The following is a 19,528-nucleotide window of genomic DNA, read 5'->3' on the forward strand; positions in this document are numbered from 1 at the left end:
TCAGGGAGAGAGAACACCAAGTAATACATATATTTGTGTATCTGAGATTTAGACACTAGGATGCATTGAAGGGCACCAGAAAAGAGTGTTTCTTAGGGTAAACCATTGCTAAAACTTTGCTATAGCCACTAAGTACTTGAGGAGAGAAAAGGCTCAGAGCCCTTATGTCATTCCAAATGGAAGAATTAACCCGAGTCAGGAAAAGGAGTCCTTTAACAAGTTCACTTCCTGGCTTTAGGAAGGACCACTGCGCCTGATTTCTAGTAAAACATTTAAGGAAGCTTTCTGAAGACCCAGGAGATAGCAGCTGCATAGAACATAAGTAACCTTTTCTGGAAAGTTTTGAGGGATGTATGTAGAGCAGTATCATGTGTGTATGACTTAATGTGTGATTATGTCTCCTGTCCTCTCTTAAAGGATACTAACTTGGTTTATAAATGCCATAGTTCATAAATTACTGCTGATGTTGATATTTTTGTTAGTGTTCTGGGTCACTTATTTGGCTGCAGAAGACCATATAAGAAGGAAGAAAGGAAGGAGGAAGGAAGAAAGAAAGGAAGGGCAAGGGCAAGCAAGAAAGAAACCTAGAATGGCTTGACTCATGGGCTTTCAATGCTTTTTTCCTTTTCTTGATTTACTCTATTTCCTGGATAAAATTTTACCAAGTATCAAAGCAAAAACAATCCACCCAAAACCAAAACAAAACCGTCACCACCAAAAACGAAATGAAACGAAACAAGAGAGAGAGAGAGAGAGGGAGAGAGAGAGAGAGAGACCGACCACAATTGTTTCCTTTTTCAAAATTTCAGGAATGGTCATATCCTTTGAAAGCTCACCTTGATTACCAAGGAAAAATCTAAAAATTAAAAGCATGTCATCTTAGAAACAGATGTGAAGAGAGGATCAGTCCCTTTGACAGTGGATTTGCAGCCAACTCTAGTATTTGGCTCTACCAACCATCTTTCCAAAAAATTCTTTCTGATATTGGCTTTTGAGACTCCAGTCCAGTTAAATCTCTGTTTCAGCCCTAGTCTACTTTTTCCATAAGGGTTTTCTTATTTGTTTTGCATAGTTCAGCTAGTTTTTTTTAAATTACTTTTCTGCAGTCTTTAACTGATCTTGCTTACACTTTCTCTCACAGGTATATAGTACACAATTGATCTTTCAAACTTTCTGCTTTCATAATCTTCTTGTCCCAGTCAAAAATTTTCACTAATGGCTTGCACAGATGATGGCACCAATGAGATAAAACTCCTTAGTTTAGCCACTAAAGCCTTTAAATTTGAACACAATTTCTTTTAAAAGGTTCTTTCTTACCTCTATCTAATACAAACTTCCAGATCCAAACAAAAAGGACCATAAGGGGTGGCTGGTTGGCTCAGTCAGTAGAGCACGTGACTTTTGACCTTGGGGTGTAAATTCAAGACTCACAATGGGTAAGATGTGACCTGGGAAATAATAGACCATTCAGACTATAGCTCAGAAGGTTTGTTTCCATTTGTGAGTCCTCTCCATCGTATCTGTGCCCTCTAGATTTTTCCTTCTAATCTTTTTCTCTTTCACGCTTACACCTTTTAATTCACCTGCTCAGGTCCCATTATCCACTACTAATATTAAAGTGAGGTCTCGACAGTCTATGCACTGGAACAGCAGCTGGGTTTCTGTGTGTGCGCAAAATGCAGATTCCTGGGCCATGCTTCAGTACTACTGAAAAGAAATTTCTGGGCTTAAGCCTAAAATTACTAAGTATCAACAAGCTCCCCTGCTGATTCTTATGCCTGCTAAAGTTGAGAATCTCTGCTATGTAGCCCCAGAGCTGACTTCCTCTGTGTCTCACCCTTGAGTATGTGCTGCTCATCAGTTTTCTTCAACTCAGTCTTCCACTAGTGTTGGTACCAAAGAAATATATACTGAATTTATCATCTCTCTTACTACCCTTCTTGGCACAAACAGAATCAAATGAAAACAAATTCCCTGCTCTTCCTCCCATTTCTCCTATGTTGCCACAGCTCATTAGTCAACAAAACCAAAACTCTCTTCACAAGCAAGCTGCCACTAAACCTCATAAATTCTACCTCCTAAATAGCTCTCAAATTGAACCTTTTTCTCTCTATCCCTATTGTCTTGATTTAGTTCAGTCCTTTGTCATTTCTTATCCTTGGTATTGAAATAGTAGTCTTCTAATTAATTTCCCTGTCTCCAGTCCAAGCCTGTTCTCATCATTTATTCAACAAATATTTGTTGAATACAGACTGTGTCTAGCACTGAATTAAGTATTAGGGATACAGAAATATAGGACATCATCCTTGTGTTCAAGAATCTGAGATGATATTTCTAAAATGAAAATTTGGATATGTTACTCTAACCAATTTCAGCGGCTCTTCCTGTAGAGGACAGGGTCCAAACTACTTAGTACAGTGCTTCAGACTCAATTAAAGGAAACAAAAACCCACCTACTCTACCCCAGACATTCTTAGACTGGCTGTTTCCTCTGGCTTCTTTTCCTCCAGGTTTTCACATTGCTAAATCTCTTCCTTCAAGTCTGTCCTCAGTATCATATTCTTTATTTAACACTAGAAACAGCCTTACTTGCATGTTAGCATTACCCTTACTCTGTTTTTTTGCAATAATGCTTTTCACTTTCCAAAGTATTACATAATTTATGGATTTATTATGTTCATTACCTATTGTCCATCATCATCTAATAAAAGGTGACCTGCATAAGAGCAAGCATTTTTTCTGTATTTATTTATTGGTATATCCCAAGTGCCCAGAACAGTGTCTGGCACATAGTAGGTGCTTAATAAATAACTGTCAAGTAACAGGAGATTGTTAACTGATCTAGATGGGAGGTAGTGGTGATTTAAAATAATGTGCTAAGAGAGAGGAGCCAAGATGGTGGAACAGCATGGACGTTTTTTGTGTGTCTCACGTCAATGAAATACAGTCAGACAACACTAAACCATCCTACACACCTAGAAAATTGATTGGAGGATTAACACAACAATCTTCACAACCTGAACCACAGAATTCAGCAGGTATGTGGTGCAGAGAGCTGAACGTGGGAAGTGAGAAGGAGCAAGAAGGGAGGTGCTTTTGCGAGCAGAAAGAGGAAGAAGACTGGGTGGGGGGGGGATGCGGGAAAAGCACCCTCCCCAAAAGCAGCTGGAGAGAAAGTGGAAAATTGGAAACAGCCATAGGGACTAAACTAAAAAGGGACAAAGGAGAAAGGAGAGGGTTTAAATTCCATTAAGACTGTAAACAAGGGGAGTGCAGAGTCTGCAACTCCACAGCTCGATACCTGGCGGTGCTCTGGTGGGAAGGGCAAATCCCCAGGAGCAGAGTGGGGTCTGGGAGGTTCTCAGACCACACGGGGAAAAGTGGTTCCACTGCTGAAAGGACATTTGGTAGAGACTGTTGAGGCCACCTGATCCCAGCAGACCCCAGAAAATGGCCACATTCCCAGGTGCTGGAACAAGGTCATTGTGGGTGCAGCCTGGTGCCAGATGTGTGTTGTGATTTTCCATAATCCCTGAAACGCTGCTGCTACACTGTCTCACGAACTTTTTCTGGGGCGGACTGGCACCTGGCCACAGTCTTGGGGCACCGGCATCATCAGGGTCCAGCAAGCGTTCACGGATGCAGACATATTCAGCCATTGCTCATTCGGCCATTGCTCAGTGAGACCCTCCCATGGGGGGGTGGGGGGAACAGATCAAAGCCACAGTCCTTCAGAAGTAAGGGGCCAGAGAAAACAGCTGCATCTGAGACAAAACTCGGGAGAGAGGTGCTGCCTGGGGCCTGGTCACGGAGAGTGAAGAAGCGGGGAGTGGACAAGAGCTCAAGACTGAGGACGGGTGTGCCATTGCTGATCCTGGAGAACCGACTGGGTAGCTGGGTGGCACCATTTTCACCTGCGCATGCGCAAACGCACATACAAGCACCCCAGCAATCCACCCCAGTAGGATAGCAGCGCCATCTAGTGGAGAGCATAGCTGTTACACTGAGCCCAGCCCAAATGGCCAACTTCAAGAATCCAAGTCTCACTGCCCGCTTAGTTTATGGAGTATAAAGTGCTACATAGTCTGACTTCTAGGGGAAAATGAAGTAATTTCAGTCCTACTTCAATCTGTTAGCAGGTCCATTTATTTAATTTTCTTTCTTTTCTCTTTTACACGTCTTTTCTTTTTCTTGAATACAGAAAGAGAAAAACTTCCTGTTTACTTTCAATTTCTATTAAAAATATTTTTAATTTTTTTACTACATTGTTTGCTTTTGTGTAAACGTTTGCAAATTCTATTTTACTCCTTCATTTTTTTTTTAGTCTACTATGGTATATTCACTTTTTCAAATTTCCAACGATTTTTTAAAATCATTTTTCTCCTTTTTCTCAAATACAGAAAAAGAAAAAAATTTTATTTTTATTAAAAATATTTTTCTTTAATTTTTTTCTACTCTATTCTTTACTTTTGTCTATATTTTTTCAAATTATATTCTACTCCCATCATCTCATTTTAGTCTACTTCAGTGTATTCATTTTTTCAAATGCTCAAACTATTTCTATTTTTTCTTCCCCCCTTTTTATTGCCTAATCTGTCAAACCACTTTTAACACCCAGACCCAAACACACCTAGGAACTAGCATCATTTATTCAACTTGTGTGTGAGTGTGTGTTTAATTTTTTAATTTTAATTTTTTTAATTTTAATTTTTTAATTTTTAATTTTTCTACCTCATTAATTCCTTTCCTCTCTTCAAAATGACAAAATGAAAGAATTCACCACAAAAGAAAGAGCACGAAGAAACAACATCCAGGGATTTAACCAACACAGATACAAGCAAGATGTCTGAACCAGAATTTAGAATCACAATAATTTAGAATCAGCAAACTTACAGAGAATAATGAAGCATAAAACAGGAGGGAGATTAAGGCAAAAGAGCATGATTTAAGAATTAGAGAAATCAGTGACTCACGAAAAAGGAACAACATCAGAATCACAGGGGTCCCAGAAGAGGAAGACAGAGAAATAGGAGTAGAAGGGTTATGCGAGCAAATCACAGAGGAAAACTTTCCTAACCTGTGGAAAGACACAGACATCAAAATCCAGGAAGCACAAAGGACCCCCCATTAGATTCAACAAAAACCGACCATCAACAAGGCATATCATAGTCAAATTCACAAAATACTCAGGTGAGGAGACAATCATGAAAGCAGCAAGGGAAAAAAAGTCTCTAACCTAAAAGGTTTGCGCAGCAAACCTATCCACAGAAACTTGGCAGGCCAGAAAGGAGTGGCAGGATATATTCAGTATGCTGAATCAGAAAAATATGCAGCCAAGAATTCTTTATCCAGCAAGGTTGTCATTCAAAATAGAAGGAGAGACAAAAAGTTTCCCAAACAAAAATTAAAGGAGTTTGTGACCACTACACCAGCCCTGTAAGAAATTTTATGGGGGACTCTCTGAGGGGAGAATATGTATATATATGTTGTATATGTATATGTATATATGTATATACATATATATATGTATGTATACATATATACATATATATGTAAATATATTTAAAAACATATATTAATATAATAAGTAATATAAATTATATTAAATATATATTAAGTAAATATATATTTATATGTATTAAATAAAATAAAATAATATATATAAATGTAAATTTATATATAAAAATTATATAAATAAATAAATAAATACCAAAAGCAACAAAGATTAGAAAGGACCAAAGAACACCACCAGAAATTCCAACTCTACAAGCATCATAATGGCAATAAATTCATATCTTTCAGTACTTACTCTAAACATCAATGGACTCAATGCTCCAATCAAAAGACATAGGGTAAACAGAATGGATAAGAAAACAAGATCCATCTATATTCAGTTTACAAGAGACCCACTTTAGACCTAAGACAACTTCAGATTGAAAATAAGGGGATGGACAACCATCTATCATGCTAATGGCCAACAAAAGAAAGCCAGAATAGCCATACTTATATCAGACAATCTAGACTTTAAAATAAAGACTGTATCAAGAGATGCAGAAGGGCATTATATCATAATCAAGGGGTCTGTCCACCAAGAAGACCTAACAATTGTAAACATTTATGCGCCAAATGTGAAGCACCCAAATATATAAACCAATTAATCACAAACGTAAAGAAACTCATTGATAATAGTACCATAATAGTAGGAGACTTCAACACCCCACTCACAACAATGGACAGATCATCTAATTAAAAAATCAACAAAGAAACTGGCTTTGAATGACACACTGGACCAGATGGACCTAACAGATATATTCAGAACATTTCATCCTAAAGCAGCAGAATATACATTCTTCTCCAGTGCACATGGAACGTTCTCCAGAATAGACCATATACTGGGACACAAATCAGCCCTCAACAAGTATAAAAGGATCAAGATCATACCGTGCATATTTTCAGACCACAACACTATGAAACTTGAAATCAACCACAAGAAAAAATTTGGAAAGGTAACAAATACTTGGAGACTGAAGAACATCCTACTGAAGAATGATTGGGCTACCCAAGAAGTTAAAGAGGAAATTAAAACATACATGGAAATCAATGAAAATGGTAACACCACAATCCAAAACCTCTGGGATGCAGCAAAGGCAGTCCTAAGAGAAAAGTATATAGCAATCCAGGCCTTCCTAAAGAAGGAAGAAAGATCTCACATACACAACCTAACCTTACGCTTTAAGGAGCTGGAAAAAGAACAGCAAATAAAACCCAAAACCAGCAGAAGACAGGAAATAATAAAGATTAGAGCAGAAATTAATGCTGAAACCAAAAAAAAGAAAACAGTAGAAAAGATCAATGAAACCAGAAGCCGGGTCTTTGAGAGAATTAACAAAACTGATAAACCACTAGCCAGTTGGATCAAAACGAAAAAGGAAAGGACCCAAAGAAATAAAATCAAGAATGAAAGAGGAGAGATCACAACCAACACAGCAGAAATAAAAACAATAATACAAGAATATTATCAGCAATTATATGCCAATAAAATGGGCAATCTGGAAGAAATGGACAAATTCTTAGAAACATACACACTACCAAAAGTGAAACAGTAAGAAATAGAAAATGTGAACAGACCCATAACCAGTAAGGAAATCGAAATAGTAATCAAAAATCTGCCAAAAAACAAGACTTCAGGGCTAGATGGCTTTCCAGGTGAATTTTACCAAACATTTAAGAAAGAGTCAACACCTATTCTCTTGAAGCTGTTCCAAAAAAAAAAAAAAAAAAAAACAAAAACAAAAACAAAAAACAAAAAGAAGGAAATCTTCCAAACTCTTTCTATGAAGCCAGCATTACCTTGATTCCAAAACCAGAAAGAAGCCTCACTAAAAAGGAGAACTATAGGCCAATTTCCCTGATGAACATGGATGCAAAAATCCTCAAGATATTAGCCAACAGGATCCAACAATACATTAAAAAAAAATTATTCACCACGACCAAGTGGGATTTATACCTGAGATGCAGGGCTGGTTCCATATATCCAAAACAACCAATGTGATTCATCACATCAGTAAAAAAAAGGACAAGAACCTTGATCCTCTCAATAGATGCAGAGAAAATATTTGACAAAATACAGCATCCTTTCTTGATAAAAACCCTCAAGAAAGTAGGGACAGAAGGAGCATACCTTGAAATCATAAAAGCCATATATGAACGACCCAACGCTAATAACATCCTCAATGGGGAAAAACAGAGCTTCCCCCCTAAGGTCAGGAACAAGACAGGGATGTCCACTCTTGCCACTATTATTCAACATAGTATTGGAAGTCTTAGCCTCTGCAATCAGACAACACAAAGAAATAAAAGGCATCCAAACTGGCCAGGAGGAGGTCATACTTCCACTCTTTGCAGATGACATGATACTCTATATGGAAAACCCAAAAAGGTTCCACCAAAAAACTGCTAGAATTGATTCATGAACTCAGTAAAGTTGCAGGATATTAGATCAATACACAGAAATCTGTTGCATTCCTATATACCAACAATGAAGTGACAGAAAGAGAAATCAAGGAATTGATCCCATTTACAGTTGTGTGCGCGTGCACACACACACACACACACACACACACACACACACACACACAAATACCTAGGAATAAATCTAACCAAAGATGTGAAAAATCTATCCACTGAAAACTATAGATTGCTTACAAAAGAAATTGAAGAAGACACAAAAATGGAAAAAGATTCCATGCTCCTGGATAGAAAGAAAAAATATTGATAAAATGTTGATACTACCCAAAGCCATCTACGTATTCAATACAATCTCTATCAAAATAACACCAGCACTTTTCACAGAGCTAGAATAAATAATCCTAAAATTTGTATGCAACCAGAAAAGACCCCGAATAGCCAAAGTGATCTTGAAAAAGAAAACCAAAGCAGGAGGCATCACAATCCCAGACTTCAAGCTATACTACAAACCTGTATCATCAAGACAGTATGGTACTGGCACAAGAACAGATACTCCAATCAATGGAACAGAATAGAGAACCCAGAAATGGACCCACAAACGTATCGCTGACTAATCTTTGCCAAAGCAGGAAAGAATATCCAATGGAATAAAGACAGTTTCTTCAGCAAGTGGTGCTGGGAAAACTGGACAGCGGCACACAGAAGAATGAACCTGGACCACTTTCTTTCACCATACACAAAAATAAACTAAAAGTGGAAGAAAGACCTCAACGTAATACAGGAAGCCATCAAAATCCTCGAGGAGAAAGCAGGCAAAACCTCTTTGATCTTGGCTGCAGCAACTTCTTACTCAACACGTCTCCAGAGGCAAGGGAAACAAAAGCAAAAATGAACTACTGGAACCTCATCAAAATAAAAAGCTTCTGCACAGCGAAGGAAACAATTAGCAAAACTAAAAGGCAACTGACAGAATGGGAGAAGATATTTGCAAATGACATATCAGATAAAGGGTTAATATCCAAAATCTATAAAGAACTCAACACCCCAAAAATAAATAATCCAGTGAAGAAATGGGCAATAGACATGAATAGACACTTCTCCAAAGACATCCAGATGGCCAACTGACACATGAAAAAATGCTCCACATCACTCATCATCAGGGAAATACAAATCAAAACCACAATGAGATACCATCTCATACCCCTCAGAATGGCTAACATGAACAACTCAGGCAACAACAGATGTGGGTGATGATGCGGAGAAAGAGGACCTCTTTTGCATTGTTGGTGGGAATGCAAGCTGGTGCAGCCACTCTGGAAAACAGTATGGAGGTTCCTCAAAAAACTAAAAATAGAACTACCCTATGACCCAGCAATTGCACTACTAGGCATTTATCCACGGGATACAGGTGTGCTATTTTGAAGAGACACATACATCCCCATGTTTATAGCAGCACTATCCACAATAGTCAAAGTATGGAAAGAGTCCAAATGTCCATCGATGGATGAATGGATAAGGAAGATGTGGTGTGTGTGTGTGTGTGTGTGTGTGTATGTGTGTGTGTGTGTGTGTGTGTGTGTGTGTGTGTATATATATATATATAGACACACATATACATATATATACATACACACAATGGAGTATTACTCAGAAATCAAAAAGAATGAAATCTTGCCATTTGCAACTACGTGGATAGAACTAGAGGGTATTATGCTAAGTGAAATTAGTGAGTCAGAGAAAGACAACAATCAGATGACTTCACTCATCTGAGGACTTTAAGAGACAAAACAGATGAACATAAGGGAAGGGAAACAAAAATAACAAAAACAGGAAGGGGGACAAAACAGAAGAGACTCATAAATATGGAGAACAAATTGAGGGTTACGGGAGGGGTTGTGGGAGGGGGGATGGGCTGAATGGGTAAGGGGCACTAAGGAATCTACTTCTTAAATCATTGTTGCACTATGTGCTAACTAATTTGGATGTAAATTTTAAAACATAAAAAATAAAATTAAAAAAATTGGCAAAAAAATAATGTGGTAACAATGAGGATGGCAAAAAGTCAGCCTGAGATACAATTGACAAAAATATTGATGGACTGTGGGGGTAAAAAGGTAGGGTTATAAGCAGGAATTATTTCAGGTATGTGCAGATGCATGACTGATGACGCCATTCGTTCAAGTACAGAACAGTAGGAGAAATTGTTTTGAAAGAAAAAGAAATTTAGATACAGTCTATGTTTGAGGTACTTTTAGGTCATCCAAATGGAGACATTGCTTCAATAGACTGTTGAATATAAAGATTTGAAGCTGAGAAGGACTGGTTTAAAAAATTGATTTAGGAAGAATCAGAATATAAATGGCAGTTCAAATCATTGGATCCTGTGACAGTTCCCTGGGTGAACTATAGAGTGAGAAGAAAAAGTTGCTAATGATATCGCCTCAAGGAAAAACAACAAAAAAAACTTGAAGAAGTGAGTGGTAGCAGAGAAAGTGAGCACAGGGATTGAAGAGAACTTGTGAGAAGCTTAATTAGGTGACACTGGGAAATAGTAAAATTAGGGTAGTAGTTAAAGGGAAGATAGAATGCTTTAAAAAAGTATGTATTTTTTCCCATATGGGAGATATTTGAATACTGTTAAATTCTTAAGGAAAAAAGCTAACAAATATCTAGGAAAGAAAAAGGAAAGAAAAGGTGTGGCTACAGTTAAACTGGACAGGGTAACAGGAAGTGGGATTATTATTTGGCTACTCTTATGGGTCTCTAAAGCTAAGAAGGTTAAGAAGCAAAGAGATCTAGGTATTGAACAACTTGTCTACATGGACATTGAGGTTTACCTGGAGGATGTAAAAAACATTAATAATAAAGAAGACTATAAGTTAAAATTCTTCAAAGTCTTCAGTAAATGAGTGGAAAAAAATCAATGGGTTGGAGAATGACAGAGAAAAGAGAGTTGTGTAGAAATAGGTGATATTTGATCAGATGTATAATGGCAAACAAAAGAGTTTAGAGTCTTCTGAAAAAGACCCTGTCTATTAGGGTCTATAAATTGAAACATGTATTTGAAGTGTGTATGTATTTATTATTTATATTTATATTTATATTTAAATTATCTCTTTTGTACGTGTGTATATATGTATTAATTTATTTGAGATCAATTATAAAGAAGGAGGAAATTGAGTTAAGGGTTAAATTAATCATTGACTGCTGACTCTAGCTCTGCTACTACAATTTTAAAGTCTTTCCCCTTTATATGCCTAACTTTAAGGATCTGGCACAAAATTGTTTTCATTTGCTCAGATTTAGGTCTCATATGTTGTATGATTCCACTACATAATATTTTTAAATGACAAAACAGAAATCGATAACAGGTAAATTATTGCCAGGGGCTAAAGGGGTTAAGAAGGACTAGGGGTGGAAGGAAAGTAGCTGTGGCTAGAAAAGGGAAATGTGAAGGAAATGTTCTGGATCTTGACTCTACCAGTGTTTGTATTCTGGTTATGGTATTTTGCTACTGTTTTGTAAGATGTTGTGGAAACTGGGTAGGGGTACATGGGATTTCCCTATTATTTCTAACAACTACATGTATATTTCAACTATATAAACATTAAAAAGCTTAATTTTTCCTCTTTACTATGCTTTTGTTCAAGTTTAAAACCTTATTATATGCTGAATCTTATCCAAACAATATTTCCCTTAAGAGTTTAGAACTCAGTGTAGTGCTAAGCATGCCTCTGTCAGACCATGTTCAAATGTTCTTGCTTAATCTCAGGTGCTACAGAAAATCTAGGGGAACGTATTAGGTTTTTCATTCAGGCTAGGAATCCTTCTTCCTGTCCCATGTGTCTGCCTGAAAGACCAAAAGTAGGAACCCTGGAGAGTAGAAAATGTTATTGCAGAGAAGACAAAGCTCCAAACAGCTATCCCATAAAATTGTGGATGAACTTCTGGGCTCAACTCTGAGTTTAGCATGTGTTTTTCTTACTCTGAAAATACACTCATGGGTTTGGGAATTGACCTATAGGCTGGACCACTGTCTAGGTCCCAGATTGGCCACGGATGTCACACACATGGGACATATTTGAATAGCATAGCAAAGGTTTTAGAATCGAACAGACTTTAAAGCCCACAAAAGATGAGTTTGGAACTTGTGGTCTTAGCTAAATCAATTACCTAATTTTTAAACATCTACATTATCCTTAAGGTTCTAAACAAGACCCAGAATCTCATCGTCTAATATTTAAAATATCTAAGATATGAGCCAAACTATTCAGCTTCTGAAGAACCAGGAAAATCACCACTTACAAGGGAATAAACAGCAGTCACCAACACTAAGATAACATAGATGTGGGAATTATCAAAGAGTAAAACAGCAGTCATCATCATACTGGTTTTCTAATGCTGTTGAAACAAATTACCCCAAACATAGTAGTTAAAATAATACAAATGTATTATCTTACATTTCTGGACGTCAAAACTTTAGGATGGACCTCATGGGCTAAAATCAAGGTGTTGGTAGGTTCTGTACCTTTTGGGACAGTCCAGGGGAGAATTCTTTCCCTAGCCATGTCTAGCTTCTAAAGGCTGTCTGCTTTCCTTGGGTCCTCCATTTTTAAAGCTAGAACATTAGACTGAGTTCCCACACTTCTCTCTGGTTTTCCCTTTTCTGCTTCCTTCACTCACTTGTGAGGACCTTTGTGTTGATAGTAGACTTACCTGGATAACTTAGGACACTCTCCCTATTTTAAGTCAGCTTATTAGCAACTTTAATTTCACCTTTGATCTTAATTTCCCTTCAACATGTAACCTAACATATTCATTAGTTTGTAGAATAGGACATAGACATCTTATGTGTGTTCTTCAACAGGGAAGATGATTTGCTCCCTCGGCTTTCTACCATGATTCTTCTCTTTGATTTTCTACGGTTTGAATGATATACTTTGGTGTAGGTATTTTTGGTATTTATCATCCTTGGTGTTCTTTTAATTTCCTAGGTCTATGGTTTACCTTTGTTATTAATTCTGGGCAATTCTCAGATATTATTTTGAGTATTTTTTCTGTTTTTTTCTTTTTCTCTTCTTTTTGGTATTCCCATTATGTGTATGTTATATCTTTTGTATTTGCCCCCCAGTTTCAGATATTTTGTTGTTTCTCCTTTTTTTACTCTTTATTTTTTCCTATTCACCTTGGGAAGGTTCTATTGACATACCTTCCAGCTCACCGATTCTTTCCTTAGCTGTGTTCAGTCCATTAGTGAGTTCATCAAAGGCATTCTTCTTTTCTTTTTCAATGTTATAAATTTCTAGCATTTTGATTCTTACAGTTTCCTCTCTAGTTATATTACCCATGTGTTTCTGTATGTTTCTTACTTTTTCCGTTAGAACCATTAGCACATTATAGTTAAATTACTGGTCTGATAATTCCAAAACCTGTACTATAACCTCGTTCTGATGCTTACATTGTTTCTCTAGCTTTTTTGGGCATGTCTTGTAATTTTTAAATGAAAACTGGACATGATATATTAGATAAACTGCAACTGGCATAGATTAGCTTTTAGTGTGAGATTTTATGTTTATCTGGATAGGAGTTGGACTGTGTTTACTGTTTATTACAGATACACTGTTAAAGGCTGTAATTTTCTTAGAATTGTTGGTTTGTTTCTTCTAGAGACGGTGTTTGGTTTTTCCTAGATGCTCTTTTAGGGATCTGAGGCTTACAATGCTTTTAGCTTTCACCCATTTTCATACAAGATTTCTGTTGATGTGGTGGTAAGGTGTTGGAGAGTAAAAGCATTCTACAGTACTATGATTTTAGTCTCAGTATTTTAGTGAGTTTGTACTCCTAAGCTCTTTAAGAACTACTCAGTCCTGTCCCTGACTCCCCCACCTCACTCATTAAATAAATTAGGAAGGCTAAAAAGGAGCTGGACTTGGGTATTTTCTTTCTCCAAGGTTGGTTAGGCTTTGGTAAACCCAAGTTATTTAAGCTCTGGTGAAATTCTTTCCCATGAAGGCAAACCTTGTTAGGGAGAACAGAAAGCTCTGAGCATATTTCAAAAATAGTTCTAGAGGAACTAAAAAACAAAAAACCAAAAACAGAAAAACAAAAACAGAACAAAGAGAAAATAAAATGGCAGACCTAAGTAAAAGCATATCAATAAATACATATAGTCAAAACATACCAATTAAAAGATAGTGAATATCAAATGATTTTTTAAAAAAGGAACCAAGCATAACTATAAAACATCTACATTTTAAATATAAAGATACAGGTAGACTAAAAGCAAAATTATGGAAACAAGCATACCATGCTAATATTAACCAAAGTAATGGTTATAAGGATTTATTAATATCAAAGTTGATTTCAGAAAAAGAAAGTTGACCAGAAGTGAAGAGGTTCATTATGTAGTGATAAAAGGATCAATTTACCCCAAATTCTTAACCATCAGTTCATGTACAACTGACATGAGAGCACATATAAACGAAAGAAGGATAAATCTAAAATTAGTAATAGCTGGTGACTTCAGTGGTGCTCTCAGTAACTGACAAACAAGTGGCCAGAAAGTCATATAGTAGGTTGAATGATATCTTCCAAAAAAGATAAGTCTGCCTAAAACCACTGAATGTAAGCTATTTACTACAATACTTTTTGCAGATGTAATTAAATTAAGGATCTCAAGAGGAGATCATCCTGGATTAGGGTGGACCCTAAATTTAAGGGTGTCCTTTTAAGGGAAAGGGAGACAACACACAGAGGGGAATGATGATGTGAAGATAATGGCAAAGATTGAAATGATACATCTACAAGTCAAGAATTCCAAGGATTGGTAGTAGCCACTAGAAGTTAGGACAAAGGCATTGAGTAGATTCTCCCTCAGTGCCTCCAAAGCAATCAACTCTGTTTACACCTTGACTTAAGACTTCTGGCCTCTGTACCTATGAGAGAATACTGTTTTTTTAAGCCAGGAAATTTGTGGTAATTTGTGACAGGAGCCCAAGGAAACTAATAAGCAAAAATATAAAAGAACTAAGGAATACAATCAATTAACTTGATTTGATTGACATTAAAAAATAGTTCACCAAATAGCAGAATATACAGTTTTTTCAATGCACATGAAACATTCACCAAGATAGAACATATTTTGAATCACAAGACAAACCTTAAATTTTAAAACAATTGAAATCATACAAATAAGTCCTTTGACCATAATGAAATTAAACTGCAAATACCTAACAGAAAAATTGGTAAATCTCCAAGCATTTGGGAATTAAATACTGCACTTCTATGTAATACATAGATTAAAGATACAGTCTCAAGGAATATTAGAAAATACTTCGAACTCAACAAAAATTGCAATAGAACTTAATACTTATATACAGGTAAAATAGTGCTTAGAGTGAAATTTATAACATTAAGTTAATATTCTAGAAAAAATTTATAGTTCAAAACCTAATATTCCATCTTAAAAAAAACTAGAGAAAGAAGGACATATTACAGTAGAAATTATCAAAATAGGAAAGAAAAACACAATAGAAAAGTCAAGAGAACTAAAACTGGTTCTTCAAAATGATGGATAAAATTGATATAATGTGAGCCTAGCTTAAAAGGAAATGAGACCTAAATAAGCAATATCAGGAATTAAAGAAGGAATACTACTAAAGAAATCACGGACTTTAAATGTATTAAGGGAACAGAGTTTGTGGAAATGACAGAATAGGGGGATCTGGAGCTCAACTTCATCACATGGGCACAATGAAATAACAGCCACATTAGTGCAACTAACTCTGAAAATCAACCACAGGACTGGCAGAACAAACTTTAGACAGTCAATTGTAGAGAGGAGGCTAAATCAAAAAGGGTTGGAGGGGACACCAAACCCTGGTTGGTAACCAAACCCCTTGCTGGACTAACCACAAATGGGAAAGGGATACCACAAACATGGAGCAGATGATCAGACCCCACTTCAGGTACCCCAGACATGGGTTATCTACAATGGGAAGATGAGTTGATATAGCACTTTCACTTTGAAAACCAGGGGGCTTTGCTTTGTGAGTTTTTACTATAAGCAGGGCTTAACTGCATACTTTTTTTTTAATGTTTATTTTTGAGAGAGAGAGTGTGAGTGGGGGAGAGGCAGGGAGAGAGAGGAAGACACAGAATCTGAAGCAGGCTCCAGGCTCTGAGCTGTCAGCACATAGCCCGACATGGGGCTCAAACTCATGAACCATGAGATCATGATATGAGCCAAAGTTGGACACTTAACTGGCTGAGCCACCCAGTGGCCTTTAACTCTACATACTTCAAAACTCAGCAGACTTAAGTCTGGGAGATCTAGAGGGTGATAGGAAACTGAGTCCCATCCTTAAAGAGCCAGGATAACAAATAACCTGGCTGAGATACAGCATAGAAGCAGCAGTTTGAAAAGCACCTGCGGTATACAACATTTATTTACTAATATCAGAACAGGTCCTAGGGTGGGGGCAGCAGAAATCTTTAGGAGACTTCTCCACAAACAAAAGTGCTGAGGGTGCTACTTCTCTCCTACCCTATCCACTAAGCCTACATAGCCAGACATTTGCAGGAACTAGAGAAAAAACTTTTTTTTTCAATATATGAAATTTATTGTCGAATTGGTTTCCATATAACACCCAGTGCTCATCCCAAAAGGTGCCCTCCTCAATACCCATCACCCATCCTCCCCTCCCTCCCACCCCCCATCAACCCTCAGTTTGTTCTCAGTTTTTAAGAGTTAGAGAAAATACTTTACACCTATCTTGCTAGCACTGCACACTCCATTGTTTTCACGTTCTCCTAGGAATCTGCCCCCATCAACCTGCCCCACTCTTCAGGCATTCCTCCAAAGTGCCTCCTGCTCATACAGATCGTGTAAGAAGTGTTGGCAGACAAGCACCACTCCAAAGTGGCCCCTGCCCTGAGGAAAGGGGAACACAAACACATGCACCAGTGTGCCCTCAGTTCCAGCAGCTGAATTTTACAGCTAACATCACAGATAGAGTCCCCTTGCAATCAATGCAACTCCAGCCATGCCAAAATGGACTAGGGGCAGGCACCTGGCCTGATTGCTAACCCTGACCATCAATGAAAGACTCATAGGGTGAAAGCAGGGAGACTGCTTGGCAGGTTGATGCAACTACAGCACTGGCAGATGTGCTGAGGACAGGCATCTTGTCTGACTGCTGATACCATTAAACTACAGCCCACATCAGCCCCAGACTTGCCTCTGAAGAGCAGAGGGACCAAACCCTGCTTGGTGTACCCACAAAAGGCAAAGTGTGCCACTGCAGTTACTGATTTCAAGGCAAACGTGGATCAGCTACAATAGTACGACACACACAATCCACAAAGGAAACACCACTCAAGGGCCTGGTTCTGGTGAACAGGGGGCATTGCACTACAGGATATCAAATGACTTCTTCATAAGGTCACTACTTTCAAGATCAAGAGACATAGCTGATTTTCCTAATACCTAGAAACAAGCACCAAGAAAGGCAAAGGGAAGATGAGACAGAGGAATATGTTCCAAATGAAAGAAGAGGGAAAAACCACAGTAAAAGAGCTAAATGAAACAGAGATTAGCATTATGCCTGATAAAGAATTCAAAGTAATGGTCACAAAGATACTCAACAGGACTGAGAAAAAGGTGGAGGATTTCCATGAGACCTTCAACAAAGAGATAGAAAATTTAAAAAATAACTAGTCATAGATGAAGATTTCAATAACTGAAATGAACAAACTAGAGGGAATCAATAGCAGATTAGAGGGGGTGGAAGAATGGATCAGTGATGTGGAAGACAGAGTAATGGAAAGCAACCAAGCTGAACAGCAAAAAGAACAAAAAATAATATTTACACTAAAAATAATATGCATACAAATAACCTTAACCAAAGAGATGAATTATAAAATTATAAATATATAAAATTATAAATTTTATAAAATTAGAAAACATTGATCAAAGAAATTAAAGATGACAGAAACAAATGGAAAGATATTCCATGATCATGGATTGGAAGAACTAATATTGTTAAAATGTCCCTACTACCAAAAGAAATCTACAGATTGAATGCAATCTCTATTAAACTCCAACAACATTTATCACAGAACTAAAACAATCCTCAAATTTGTATGGAACCACAAAAGACCCTGAATAACCAAAGCAATCTTGAGAAAGAAGAACTAAGCTGGAGGTATCAGAATCCCAGATTTCAAGATACACTACAAACTTATAAGCATCAAAAACACTATGGCACTGGTAGAAAAAAGACACATAGATTAATGAAACAGAAAAGAGAGCCCAGAAATAAACCCAAATTTATATGGTCAATTAATCTACAACAAAGGAGACAAGAATATACAACGGGGGAAATACAGTCTCTTCAACAAGTGGTACTGGGAAAACAGGACAGCAACAGGCAAAAGAATGAAACTGGACCACTTTCTTATACCATACACAAAAATAGGTCAAAATGGATTAAAGACCTAAATGTGAAACCTAAAGCCTTAAGACCCTGGAAGGAAACACAGGCAATAATTTCTTTGACGTTGGCCATAGAAACATTTTTCAAGGTACATTTACTTAGGCAAGGGAAACAAAAGCAAAATTGAACTATTGTGACTACACAAAAATAAAAAGGTTTTGTACAGTGAAGGAAACCATCAATAAAAGGACAAGGCAACCTACTGGAAGGGAGAAAATATATGCAAGTGATATATCCAGTAAAGGGTTAATATTCAAATTATATAAAGAACTTATACAACCAACTCAACACTGAAAACCACAAATAACCCAATTTAAAAATGGGCAAAAGACGGGCGCCTGGGTGGCGCAGTCGGTTAAGCATCCGACTTCAGCCAGGTCACGATCTCGCGGTCCATGAGTTCGAGCCCCGCGTCAGGCTCTGGGCTGATGGCTCGGAGCCTGGAGCCTGTTTTCGATTCTGTGTCTCCCTCTCTCTCTGCCCCTCCCCCGTTCATGCTCTCTCTCTGTCCCAAAAATAAAATAAAATAAAATAAAAAATTTAAAAAAAAGGGCAAAAGAGCTGAATAGACATTTTTCAAAAGAAGACATCCAGATGGCCAACAGACACATGAAAAGATACTCAAAATCACTCATCATCAGGCAAATGCAAATCAAAGCGACAATGAGATATCATCTCACACCCGCCAGAATGTCCAAAATAAAAACACAAGAGTAAGTGTTGGCGAGGATGTGGAGAATAAGGAACACTTGTGCACTATTGGGGGGGGGGATGCATATTGGGACAGCCACTGTGGAGAATGGTATAGAGGTTCCTCAAATAATTAAAACAATTCCCCTTTCTCCACATGCTCACCAACATCTGTTTTTTCTTGAGTTGTTAATTTTAGCCACTCTGACTGGGATGAGGTGCTATCTCAATGTGGTTTTGATTTGTATTTCCATGATGAAGACTGATTTCCCTGATGTCTTTCTCGGTAAAGTGTCTATTTATGTTTTCTGCCCATTTCTTCACTGGATTATTTGGTTTTTGGTTGTTGACTTTGGTATGTTTTTAGACATTTT

At 37.3% G+C, this 19,528-nt stretch overlaps 1 protein-coding gene across 1 annotated transcript in view; it reads left to right on the forward strand.

Moving 5' to 3' along the window:
- Positions 1 to 394: 394 nt before the first annotated feature.
- Positions 395 to 19,528, forward strand: part of LOC101101501 (NXPE family member 2) — a gene marked incomplete at its 3' end in the record, with an annotated part of 70,174 nt that continues 51,040 nt past the window's right edge. Inside the window, 1 exon segment of the mRNA XM_023238980.2 lies at positions 395 to 521. Within this exon segment, the coding sequence (XP_023094748.2) occupies positions 395 to 521 (127 nt within the window).

Source organism: Felis catus, chromosome D1, assembly GCF_018350175.1.
Source record: "Felis catus isolate Fca126 chromosome D1, F.catus_Fca126_mat1.0, whole genome shotgun sequence".
NCBI lineage: Eukaryota > Metazoa > Chordata > Mammalia > Carnivora > Felidae > Felis > Felis catus.